Genomic DNA, 14,155 nt, shown 5'->3' on the forward strand with positions numbered 1-14,155 from the left:
CAATGTTTACGAGTAATTTTTGTCCAAATATTTATGGATCTAATCATTTTTTTTTTTTTTTTGAAATTGTCATCTCATTAATAATCAACTAGGCGTAGGTTACAATGAAGATAACAAATAGACAAAGGAAAATCAAGATTGCTAACGTAAAAAATACATTCAAAATAACTATCTAAATATCGTAATGGCGTTACTCCAAAATCATAAATTTCTTGAATCTATGAATAATCGATGTCTTTGCATCCTTCTTGATGGAGGGAAACAATTAGTGTGCCGTCTTGATGTATTCATCCACGAAACAAATCTGATAATCTCCCCGTCGATTAAAACTTATTATATTGATAACAATCCCACGAAAAAATGGAAAAACCCCGAAAGAAGGGACGGAACAACAGATCTCACCAAAAGGGAGACTATTATTGAAAATAAGATAGATCTGCATAATATTAGTTGTTTAAGAAAGCTTTTGTGGGGCTTACCATCGATGGATGATCGATGGAAGCCCCCGAATAATAATGGAGGCTAGGTTTTTAGAGAGGGTTTTTTTAGAGAGATTACTCAGTCCTATTCTGATCTAATCATTTTTTTTGGTCGAATTATTCAAATAAGAGAAAAACATGTTTAACAACGTTAGATCGAATTTTGGGCAAGTTTGTTAATTTTAAGTTTCGGGTCATAGTTGCTAATTACGAGTCTCGGATATATATAGTTTTTTTAGTTTAGTAATTCGATAAGGGTAGTTTTGTCAAATCTTGTTGCAATGATAGAGTATTTGTTAATGTTAAGATAGGTAAGATAGGTAAATCATAGCTTGCCTCTTCCATTATACGAGATATCAATATATAGTACATAACGCATTAGGGTTCCGACTCAATACAACTTATTATGGGCCATGGGCTCGGCCATACGTAACTACGACACTTCATAACTCTATTACCCCCCTCAAGTCGGAGCATATGGATTCAATATGCCCAACTTGCTAACTAGAGACACAAACTGAGAGATGCCGAGTGCTTTGGTGAGAACGTCAGCGAGTTGGACCTTGGTGGAGACAAACGAGGGAGCAATGAGGCCGGATTGAATGGCATCCCGAACATAGTGACAATCTATTTCTATATGTTTAGTACGTTCGTGGAAGACCGGGTTCTGAGCAATATGCAATGCGGATTTACTATCACTGAAGACGGGAATAGGAGACGCTTGGGATACACCCAAGTCGGACAGAAGGCCTTTGAGCCAAGTAAGGTCACACCCTAAAGTGACACTTTTTTGATCAATTTGTCACATTCCATAGTTTTTTTACCAATTTGTCCAATGTAAAACTTTTTTTACCAATTTGACAACAACCCTCCACTTTTTTTTTTTCCAATTTGGTAGTTTGGCCCGCACCATTGTGCTGGCTAAAGCATAGAATAAAACATAATGCCCAGTCATAACGACATCAGTACCGGTCTTAGTAGCATTCACCAGATATTTTTCAGAAACCCTTGAAGCGTTATTAAGATTTTTGAATTTGGAGTCTTGGTAATTCAGGGTTCTCGAGGTCAGTAATAAGTTCACCAATAAACTAGGGAATCCTGTTCATAGAATGCTCAGATATGTAACCATATACGCTTCCATTCATGTGATCAGAGACTCAGAGTACAGCGATGACGTCTCTTGGATTAACCACTACAGAGTATAAGTCTATAACTTTAACTTTTAACACAGGACTGGAAAGCCAATAGTAGTCAAATCTTCTTGCTGCAATGCAAAAGGACATGTCATTGAATCTGAGCCGAGTAACCTTCCATTCATAACGGCCTAACATTTACAGAGAGTTTTGCCTTGACATCAATTCAATCAATCCAAATTAGATCAACTTGGGTGTGTCAAGTAGTGTTCAAGCATCCATCACAGTAACAATACTAATAAATATTTGACAACTCACAAGTATTACTCAAGGGTCCACATATAACAAGATAAGGGAGTCGGATGAATGCAACAGTACTCCACTGTGATATATAATGCAGTAATGCACTCATGAGAAGCCTTTTTCTTTTAAAGCACTGCTTCAGTCCTGGTGCATCTAGCGATTCCTCAGGATCAGGAGCCCTGTAGGAGAAAAGGCATCATCTTAGCACCACAACAACTACAACATTACCCGAGTGCCAAATTCCTTCAAATTTCAAAATGCTTTCATATCTAACATTAACATCTGTCTATATGCCCTTCCAGAACATTTTAACTCATGTCCAATGTTCGAACTTTTAGCAGAAGTATCTTAAGAACAGTATCACCTGGCATCCGGCTTACCTACTGGTGGCGTACTTCCTCCACTGTCCCAGGAGCTTCCTTATTCGCCAATTCACTGCCAGTGGAAGCATTCTCATCAGGGTTATTCTGCTGGGCAGATTCAAGAACAACGCCCTCTGTATGGTTTCGTTCATCTACAGAGTGATAATAACAAAATAGAATTATGTAAATATTCGTTTTAGGATATATTTTGTATCTCTTGCAAGTATTAGGTTTCCTTTAAGTCAGTAGATTAACTTTGAGCGGTACTTGTATAATATAAATATACTATGTTGATATGACTGATAATGCCGCCAAAGCCTTATGGCCCTGCATCGACGCCATTGTTAAGCAATGGCTTTAGGGTATCATCTCGGAAGATTTGCTCCATACCGTTCTTAAGAGTGGTGCCACGGCCAAGGATGTGCGGAACCGAATTCTCGTGCCATACAATTGGAGCAGCAATTTACAAACTATCCAACGTTTCCGCATACTGTCAAGCATTCAAGATGCTTGCTGACCAACTATCCATCCAACGTTGTAGTCACGGTCTCCAATGATAGGCTTGTTTTACAACTTGTTGCTGGCCTAAACTTATGCATACGAGTATATAACCCTATACTTAAAAAGTTAGCAACGGTAGCCATATGCTTAAGAAATTTCATCAAGCATTCATCTTAGTCTATTAAAACACCCGGAATCAGTTCCTAGACAAATTCCACCCTAAAATTTCCTAGACCGATGATTGAATCCACTCGCAAACACCACTCCAACCATTAAACCCCTATCATTAAACATCTAGAACCATCCTCTCAAAAAATTCAACCATCATCACTCTTTTGGTCCCATTATGAGATAATCATTGACCAACCAAAGACCCACTTGAACCCGAATTTTTTGACTCAAACTTTCTAAACGGAATTGCACATAAGTGAAGAATAAAAATAAGCTGAAGTGCTGAACGGAACTAGAATTAAGTCCAAAAGAGCGTGACCTTAATTACTTAAAACATCATCACAAATTTCCCCAGTGTTTTGCATAAAATTATAACACACACAAAAATAGCTTCCACTTGCGGATTATTCTTTTCAACCTAAATCAAATACAATATTCCTATATGCTAATTATATGCCAATCAAATAATATCACAATATTCTCGGAATATTGCTCCAATACTATGTAAGGCGGCCTTACACAAGTAAATTGTAAAACGGATTAGTTTGATAACTACTTCCTCACTCATCATAATTTCTTGGAGGATGAATCGGTTTTACGCAATAATCGAGTAAAACCGCCTTACGAGAGACTAATTAACAACTTAACTATTACGAAGTACTAAAGAATTAAACTTAATAAGTAGAGCAGAAATTACCAGAAGATGGTTGAATTGCGCAAGTGGGTTTGAGTAATAGAGTTGATTTGGCGCCAAAAATGATAGTCGGCGGTTGAAATTTGGCGGGAAAATTGAAATTGGTGACGAAAGAAGATGATAAGGGGGTGGTTTGTTGCAGGTGGTCGTCATCTTCAACCAACGGTCCACTTACATTTTTAGAGGGTATAATTTGTTTCAGCAACTCTCTTATAAGACCGTCCACTTACTATCATCGAGTATTAAGAGAAGTTTCCAACATTGCCTCCCACTTAACTCTCCCTTATAATACAATAATATTACCATAAAAAATGGAAGCCTGTTAGGTGTATAAGCAAATCATAACAATCGTAAGAAAACTCAAAGTACTAACTTCACTAAGTGGATTATACATTTAATGTATTACCACCAATTCATAAGACATAATATAATAGTATTACATACTATCAATTAGGAAAATTGGTTTTAGGAAAATAACTTGTGCTGCTATTCAAGGGCTTCTCGATCGAGTAAGGCCCTACTCGATCGAGCGACCTTGATTTCATACAAGCGAAGCTACGATATTTAACTTAATCAATCCACGCGAGCTCCTTGGTCGAGTAAGTGCTCTACTCGATCGAAGGACCTCTGCCTCAAGGAGTTCAACTTTGCGTACTGAATTTCGAACAACCGTCATTTCTTTGTTACTTATCGGAACGAGCCTTGTGACTATGTGTTGAACAACTAAGACAATAAACTTTTACCTCAAACTCGAATTATCCTCATCCGAGCTCTATAACTCTAGTATTACAGTATGAAGTTGGCCCTTATACAAGCGATCATATTACCAACTATGACACATTTGTTCAAGCTCCCCTCCTTAAAAATGAATTTCGTCCTCCAAGTTCACGCATACTACCAAGTACCAACCACTCAAAACCTACTCAAAGGAGACACCATGCACGCCAATCAAAATGTTATGGTTACTAACTCACATTCTAACATTACTTTCATTCAATATGAGTAATCAAAATAATACTGTTCTATTCCACTTTTAGTGTCTTTTTTTTTTCAAAATCGATTGTCCTAATTCTAAATTTAGCATGGTAAATGAGTGAATTACTAATATTGCCCCTAATATTTTAGCTACCACTCTCCTTGTCGGAAAAAAAAAAACATTTGTCTCTTATTCTTCATTATTAAAGGGATTAAATCCTCTCAAAATGGGAAGTTAGACAATAAAAATGAAATAGAGGAAATAGAGGGAGTTTTTATCATTAAATTTAAATTGAAAAATATAATAAGGAACATAGACCAATATTTATACACCAATAAAATCAAACCGATTTAATCCGATTATCTACAAACTCAATTATTCATCACTATTAAACAGAGACCTTTAGAAAGACCATGTTTATTTATAGCTATTTAAAAACAAAAAAAATACCAAAATAATTACTGTACTCCTCCATTTGCGAATATGCTTTGAACTCTGATGCAACAAACTTCAAAACAAACTTGATCAGCATGCGGTTTCATGGCCTAAAATTTCAAGTCCTAAACACCATACCAGACGGTCAGTCACTTTCAATAATTTAAAGTTGAGGAATAAACCACGTTGGTCTACAATATGCGGAGCGGATATCATCACCTTCGTAAAATCGCCATTTTTTCTTACATTTGATGTCATAAACACCCATATCATGTCCACCAAGCTTGGTCACCAAACTACTGAGCTCAAATTCATCATCGGTGAAATATATACAGTTAGGTTGCAAACCTTTGGCTGAAACAGACATGGTAGAATTACCACCTACAAACAATGACGCATGATCTTTAATTTCCTCCCATCTTTTGTCTTTAGGATCCAGTCTATAGACCGAAAAACGTAATGTTTCATAAACGTCAGGAATAAGCTTCCTATTTGAATCGAACACTTCTTCTTTGAATCGTAACACCATGAGGAGATCACAACCTGATTCCACCAAATATAGTGTTCCTAACCCACATATGAACGGACGCATTTGCAATTCACTTGACAAATGTTCCATTGGCTTTACAAGCTCATAACCCTGGAAGTCCTCGATATTCCAATATACAAGCGATGCATTACTGCACAAAGCAAATACATAACCGTTCATAGCCATGACATCAAACATCCTAAAACCATAACCTTGCTTGACGAATACTGATGTCCACGATTTATCCCCCTGTTTAGCAAAAGCTAGGTGATCGAAATTATCATAAATTACTACAATAATAAACTCATTTTGAGACACTTTGAGCACAATGAGCTTCCTCATATACACCCTCAAAAACCAACTAATATAATCTTCTTCATTCTCATCGATCTCTTCATCATATGGGCGTCGATCTGGGATGGTTTCCGCAGATGGGAAGCGAATTTCAGCCTTAGTGATTGGATTGAACAAGCATACAGCGAGGTTACGGTCAACCATTGCAACCCAACCATAGTCTGAACCCGAACACTTTGCTCCAAAAGTAGGGAAATTCAGTTTGTAACACTTATTATTACTAGGATTAAAAATCTTCCGTACACAATGTGGATTATAGCTAGTGTTTTCAGCTAGTAAAAGCCATGGCACTATCGACCTCCATTGGTGCTTTATTAAGGATGAAACACGATTCCAAGTGTGACATACCGCTGAAAAATAAATAAAATCATCTAAAGTTTCCAACTTCATTGCAATGGCACCAAGAAGATCAAGAGGCAATGTCGACCAATCATTAGCAGCCATGATCTTGCAAACAAAACAACAAGATTACAATCTAAAAAAACGAAGACAGTAATATGAATAACAAAAATAATAATGATAAATAAGAATAGTAACAGAGAAGCTTGTCTACAATCTAACAACATGACGGTAAAATTAAGGTAACAGCAGGGGTGGAGCCAGGAATGAGATTTATCTAGGGCTAAATTTCTAGACTATATAAATTTATTGGCTAAAAAAATTCAAACCGTGGCTATTGGCATCCATGTATGAGTTTTCGAGTTCAAGGATACTCGGAAAATGAGTTTTTTGTGTATTTTGTTCACTGTTTAGGCTAAATAAAATAAAACTTATACTTTTTACACAAAAGTCGCTTTACTGGAATCCCGAAAATAAAATTTTATGGATCCGCTATAACCGTGACATAATTTTCTATCGAGGGAGGTAGTAACTTTTTTAATTAATTTTGCATGACCGGTATTAAAGATTAGCAAAAAGGAAGGTCTCTGGAAAGAAAGTTGGTCATATTCAGTTTTTTAGCAATCAAATATTTTATAATAATAACAATATAACATACTCGATAGTTAGTTAATTTAAATACAGTATATCTTAAAATATTGTCTCATAAAATGGAGTTTTGTATGGACATTAAAAATTAGGGAAGGTATTCATTATGTCTTGGAATTTGGATTTGCGTAAAATCAAATCAATGTACAGCTATTAAAAAAAATTGGACAAAACTTGTGGTAGTGGGGATTGAACCCCCGTCTCCTCAGTCAAGCAGCTACTCAACTACCATCTGCGCCACACTTTGATTAAAGCAGCTACTCAACTACCATCTGCGCCACACTTTGATTATGTTCTCTTAATGCACTGAATTTTATTTGACAATTCATCTCGGGCTACAGCCCGAGTAGCCCAAGGCTAGATCCGCCCCTGGTAACAGACATATGACATACGTTGGCAAGGTAAGGGGAACGGTCCTACGCAATCTGCGGGTATCTATCTACTAAACACAAAGGAATATAAACAAAAGGAAACATGAATTGAAGCAAATTTACTACACACAATGTTTCGACACGATTAAACAGAGACGAACAATTAAACAGCTTAATAATATTACCAACACAAAAAAGTCAATAGCAACAATCTCATCTATCTCAAAACGTATCAGGTACTGTATCAAAACACAGATCAGAAGACAAAAAAAAGAAAAAAAAAAAAGCAAACCTGAAGATGTTATCTCAAAACGTATCAGGTATGCTGTGCGTTTGAGGGTAAATATGATTATCGAGTTGATGTTGATTCTTCTGTTCAACACTTGTTTTTTCTTTTTTCCTTTTTTCAGCTAATACGGTTCAACTTTCAATTGTATGAGATTAACTATTTATAGGTGTTTAAGGTTTTCTTTTCCTTGACTCAAATTATGATTTCCTTTTTTTATTTAGGAAATCATAATTTCTACTCTTAATCCTCCTATATACTAAGAGAATAAAATTTTCAAATTTTCCCTCTAAAAGACATCAAGCTAAATAAGGAAACAAAAATATTTCTTTAAATTAACATTATTTCATCAAAATATAATCTTTTAATCAAATATTAATATTTTATTTAAAATCTAAATTATAATATTTAATTAAAATAAGATAAATTCGCCATAATTTTATAAACTGTAAATATCTATTTTTTTTTATGAATGGTTAAATATTATATATTAGAGAATGACTTGACACATCTTGTATAAAACAAAATATTAAACTGATATTTTTAGCTTTGTCGCAAAAAAAAAAAAAAGATCATAAACATAATTTGAGAAAAATTATTCTTTGTAATCATTAGTTTTATGTTAAATTAAAAAAATTATTACACACATTTTATAACTTGGTTTATAGTTCATTTTTTTATTAGTTTATAGTTCATTTTTTTTTTCTGATATAGAAATACAATGAGGTATATAACAAATTAATGACATATCAATTTAAAATAATACTCCCTCCGTCCCGGTCATTTGTTGTCCTTTGGTTTTGGCACAAAGACCAAGGAAAGAGGAGATGACCAATTACTAAATGACATGTGGATGAAATTGAGTGTGAATGATCAAATTGTTCATCAAATGTAATCCTAAAATAGAAAGGACAACAAATGATTGAGACACCCCAAAATGGAAAAGGACAACAAATGACCGGAACAGAGGGAGTAACTAAAAACAAAACATCTATATATATATACCGCAAATGTGCGGGATCTACACTAGTTAAGTTAGAAATTGAAAATAGTTTGAAATAAAAAATTAATTAATTATATGAATCGATTAAAATTTTAGTTTAGCTTTTCCTTCATTTTAAGATATAAATAACAAATCGAGTAGACACAAATTCATTAATATGTAAAGAATTTGAATTTACAAATACGATATGAAAGTGGAACATATTTGTACAATTTTAATTAATTTATGTACTAAATGTGTATTTGGCGATTTGACACGAGTATTTGTCTTGGGGTGTGCCTAAATTCTAATCAAATAAGTTTGAAGAAGTGTTTCCGATGTCGCAGTTTGGAAATTGAACAACTTTTATCTTTGGCGCAAAAATCGGAGAAAGAGGAAGGGGCCAATTTATTAGATGACGAGTAGACCCATCAAAGAAATTTCTAAAATTAAAAAGTAAACAAATGACTGAGAAACCCCAAAATGTAATAGGCAAAACAAATTAACAGCAGAACAAGACTGATTGGCGTGTTTTTTTAAAATTGCATATATTCTTTAAAATATCAAAACAACACTTTTAATTCAATCCATGAAAGGGTATTAATTTAAGTACTTTGACTACCTAATTTGTGTAAGATTTTGTATGGAATAATGGCCCCTTTTCTATTTAATTTCACTCACCGTTTGAGTTTCTAAATGTTCTCTCGAATCTTAGGTACACCTATTAATTTACGTAGTATCTAATACTATAACATATACTCCTTTCATTCAACTCCACTTTGCATGTTTCTCTTTTGCACACTATTTACAAGCGGACATTCAATTTCAATTTTCTCTCGATACATAAGTTAAAATATATTCATGTGGGATCTTATTTGATTTGTCTTTAAAAGTACATTAAAAATATCTAACTTTTATAATTTTTGCAAATACGTAGCTAAAGATATTTACCACGTAAAAGTCGCGTTGACAAACGTGATAAAGCAAACATGTAAAGTGGAGTTGAATGGAGGGAGTAGTATACTAGTGACTTCAATTAATGGAGTACATATAGAAGACCAAAGAGTTTTGCTTGTGACGGGCTAATCCCGTATATAAGCTGAAGACCTCATGGGTATTTTGTGAGAGAAAATGGTATCCGTCACAAGCTTGTGATGGATATCGCCGTCTTCAGATTTTGTGATAGACATATTCCATATTAAGCTTATGTTTTTTTGTGCCCTTACCCTAAAAAAAAATAAGGAAGAATCTCTACTGTGTCTTTGAGGGTTTAGATTTGAAAACTAAAAATCTAAACTAAACTAGGGATGTAAGGTACCGAGGTACACAGTAATCAAACTTGATGTTGACTGTTCTCTCTTCGACAACTTTTACTGTTTTAATAAATTGTCAACTACTCACACAGTGCAGACGTGCAGTTGGCTAACTAGTCTTATTCCATAAGCAAAGCAACGTTAATGTGAGCCTAATAAACACCTATAACAACTCCATATAAAAACTTGTCTAACGAGTACAACGTAAATTTATTAGACTCGAGCCATTCCAATCTTAACATTTTTGTTATACTCCATTGATAATTAGTTAAATTTTACGGTATTTCCAATGTAAATTGATCAATTCAAATTTCCTATTATATTTAAATAAAGTATAGAATTAAATACGTGTCGTGGTTGTGAAAAAAGGGAGAACCGCTTGCATCTCGCACTACAGCTTTAATTATAATGGGAGATGAGAAAATTATGAGGATAATGGTTAAAAGAACATGTGGAAGAAGTTGTTGATGGAGATGAGTGCATATCAAGAGAGGCTGCATCAAGTTTGTCAAAAAGGAACATAAAAAATTTTGACGGAGAGTTAACGGAGTAAGGATAGAAAAGTTTTATAGTATAAATCCTTAATAGGAAAAAAAGGACGAAGCTAGGATAGAATAGTAGTAATACGGGCCGATTTTCAATTTCATATAAATAAATATTTCATTTTAAGCAAGCCTCACATTACTATTAGTGTTTTCAAATAGAATTATGATTTTTTTTTTAAAAAAAAAAAACATAAGTCATTTTATAACAACCATATATGATAAAAAGAATAAAAAAAATTAAATAGCAATATAATGCCTGTAAGACGGTACTACAGTAACTTTGTGCATCACTCATTACGATAGAGAAGTTAAATTTTTTCATTAAAAATAAAAAAGAATGCTTACAATCCCAAGGATTAATAGATACTAACTTGAATCCTTTTATATAACATGAATGAAATTATAATCTAAAAAAGCTGGAATCTTCAAAAGTGAAACTAGTAAGAGTAACATGGACTAACCCTTCTACCATGCGAACTTTGACACCACCAACAAACTCAGTTTATGCTATTTACATTGCTAAAGATTCTATATATTCCTGCCCGGCCATGGCCCGAACCTTAGCTTCGTCATTGAAGTTGAGGTCCTTCTCTTATGCTTTAGATATTTCATACTCCGTAATAAATTTATTAGTGTGCGTCATTAGGGCACACGTTAGAAAAGCCGAGATATACTACTCTAAAAAATAAGGAAGAATAATTCAGCAATAACCCTAACAACAGCCTAGAAGATGTTATTGATGTTATCGAAGAATCTCTACTGTGTCTTTGATGGTTTAGATTTGAAAATCTAAAAATAAACTAGAGAAGTAAACTCAGTCAAGTACACAGCTTTTATGTTATTATTATTATTATTATTATTATTATTATTTGTTACAAAATATCTTTAGATATTATATGGATGTCCATATATTTCCATATCTTTAGGAGATATTCTCTTACCATATTACGATGTACTCTTATACTATATATACTCCTTCCGATGCATGAAGCAATACACTCTTTCCGGTCTCTATATTCTCTCTATAACTCTCTATTATTCCATGAGGCCTTTTGGGAAGGAGCCCAAAGTAAATCCGTGAGGACTTGGCCCAAAGCGGACAATATCGTACTATTATGGGTTGTGGACACATATGCAGCAGAGGCCAACACGAGATATTCACGCTTCCGCACAACAATTGTCAAAAAAAAAAAAAAAAAAAAAAAAAGATGCTATTGAAGCAGAATTTAAATCATTCCTAAACGGAAAGTGTTTAGGCAAGTATTTAATACACACACTTAGTGGAGTAAAGCCTCTGAGCCAAAAATGGGTATTTGTGCGGAAAATAAAAATAAAAATGGTGAAATAGTCAGATATAATGCTCGTTTAGTTGCACAATTATACCCGATATATTATTTCTATTAATCTTTTAACAGGGTATAGTTCTTGTCCCACCCAAAGGCATTGGAATTTACCGCTGTATTTTCAAGGTACGTATAATATGGGTTTATATTATTTTATTAAATGCAGAACATAGTTAGCTGGTTTTGCAGATGCAGAATTATTGACAATTCACGGAGTTGATCTGAACTGTGAATGGTTATTCACCATGCGATCTACCTCAAAGAAATAAGTCACCAACTATTTTACGTGAAGACAATACAGCTTGCATTGCTCAGCTTAAAGCAGGATTAATCAAGGACATTTTACCAAGGCACTTCCAAGCAAAACATTTCAGAAGCTAATCAATCTACTTCGGTTACGTCGTCTCAAGGATGTCAAGCGATGTTTTGATGAGGAGGAGTAAATACGCGTTGCACTCTTTTTCCCTTAGCCATGGTTTTGTCCCACAGGGTTTTCCAGGCAAGGTTTTTAACGAGGCAACACCTAGTGCGTATTACGGAGATTATTGTACTCTTTTTTCTTTATTAGATTTTTGTCCCATAGGGTTTTTCTAGTAGAGGTTTTAATGAGGCATTTTCTCCGATGATGGACAAGGGGAAGTGTTACGAAATATCTTTAGATATTATATGGATGTCCATATATTTCCATATCTTTAGGAGATATTCTCTTACCATATTACGATGTACTCTTATACTATATATACTTTTTCCGATGCATGAAGCAATACACTCTTTCCGGTCTCTATATTCTCTCTATAACTCTCTATTATTCATAACATTATTATTATTATTATTATTATTATTATTATTTCTTGTACCTAGAAATATGGATTTTAGGTGAAATTATTTTCCTTAATTTATGTTATGATTTCTACTTTTCCTTAGGAAATCATGATTAATTAAATTAGGTAATTGTTAAATTCGCACACTATTTTTCATCACTACCCTTCATTGTTTCAACATTTTTTTTCTATTTTTTCCCCACTAATTTACTTCATTTTAACCTCATTTTGTTACTTTTATTTATTAATCAATCAATCTTACTTTTAATTCCCTATTTTCATTTGTGCTTATTTATCTCATTTTTCCCACAACTTATTCTTTGATTCAACTAAAATTTGCCTCTTTTCTTTCTCTTAAACTATTTTTAATTCTTTCCACCTCAGTGTTGTTTTGCAAATTTATATCTACTATATCTTCCATTAACCAGAAATCTTCTTTCTCAATTTGGTTTTCTCTATTTTTACCTTATAGTTTAATACTAAATTTATGTTTCGACTTGATACCAATAAATTGCATTTTCTAAATTTTTACAGTGAAGCAACAGCAACATCTTTACTTAAATATTTAAGAAACACAATTAATCAAAGACCTCTCTTAGACAGATCCATCCGATCTGTCTACCTATATTAGCCTAGGAATCCGATCTAATCTCACCAGTTAATACTCCATATTAACAATTAATAATAATAATAATAATAATAATAATAATTATTATTATTATTATTATTATTATAATAATACTAATATATTACTATCAAAAAATTAATATAAAAACTAAGAAAGAATAATTCATCAATAATTTAAAAAAAAAAAAAAAAAAAGGACAAACCTGGAGATGTTATTGAAGAAACTGTACTGTATGTTTGAGGGTCTAGACTTTAGATAAGAAAATCTAAGAACCTAAACTAGATGTAAATTAAGTCAGTGTACACAGTAATCTATTATTGATTGTGACTGTTCTGTTGTTTCAACAGCCTTTTATGTTTTTGTTTGTTTTTGATTTTAATATTCCTTTGTAGTTTACGGCTCTTGTGTGCTTTGGTTATGTGACCGAGTATTTATAGGGTTTTAATATTTAGGTTTTGAGATACAGTTTGTAAACATCGACGACCCTTTAGTAATTATCGACGACATTTTATATACTACGTCTAATTCACAATAAACCTTCCATTTTATTTTGGCACAAAAATTAAGGAAACACACTACCCCGCCATATAATTAAATTTGGACCACACAAATACACTACCCACCGTACAATTAAATTTGGACCACACAAACACTTACCATAAAAGGAAATAGAGAGGTTATTGTGAATAACCGAAAAAGGAAATAGGGAGGTTTATTGTGAATTAGAGGGTCACTATATAAGGATATCTATAATGAGAATTTGTTACTTCCTCCATTTCATTCAATTCCATACATTTATCTTTTTTAACACTATTCACAAGTAGGGAGAATTTTCGATACAACTTCTAATATATAACATAAAATATAGTCATGTGAGATCTTGTTTTAATTGTATTACCAACTACCAAGTACAATGTAAATAACAAATTTTTATAATTTTTA

The 14,155-nt window shown here is 33.3% G+C and overlaps 1 protein-coding gene across 2 annotated transcripts; it reads right to left on the minus strand.

Moving 5' to 3' along the window:
- Positions 1–1,597: 1,597 nt before the first annotated feature.
- Positions 1,598–13,629, minus strand: LOC141612257 (F-box protein At2g17036-like). 2 transcript variants are annotated; one of them, XM_074430987.1, is made up of 4 exons: positions 13,416–13,629; positions 3,647–6,384; positions 2,296–2,429; positions 1,598–2,094 (listed from the first exon to the last, which is right to left on the minus strand). In XM_074430987.1, exons 2-4 carry the CDS (start codon positions 3,794–3,796, stop codon positions 1,908–1,910), a joined length of 471 nt encoding a protein of 156 aa, XP_074287088.1. In that variant the 5' UTR covers positions 3,797–6,384; positions 13,416–13,629; the 3' UTR covers positions 1,598–1,907. The 2 variants fall into 2 exon arrangements, with proteins under 2 accessions (XP_074287088.1, XP_074287087.1); XM_074430986.1 differs by lacking the exons at positions 1,598–2,094; positions 2,296–2,429 and having other exon boundaries at positions 4,891–6,384; positions 13,416–13,628.
- Positions 13,630–14,155: the final 526 nt, after the last annotated feature.

The sequence above is a fragment of the Silene latifolia genome, chromosome 11 (genome assembly GCF_048544455.1).
Source record: "Silene latifolia isolate original U9 population chromosome 11, ASM4854445v1, whole genome shotgun sequence".
Lineage (NCBI taxonomy): Eukaryota > Viridiplantae > Streptophyta > Magnoliopsida > Caryophyllales > Caryophyllaceae > Silene > Silene latifolia.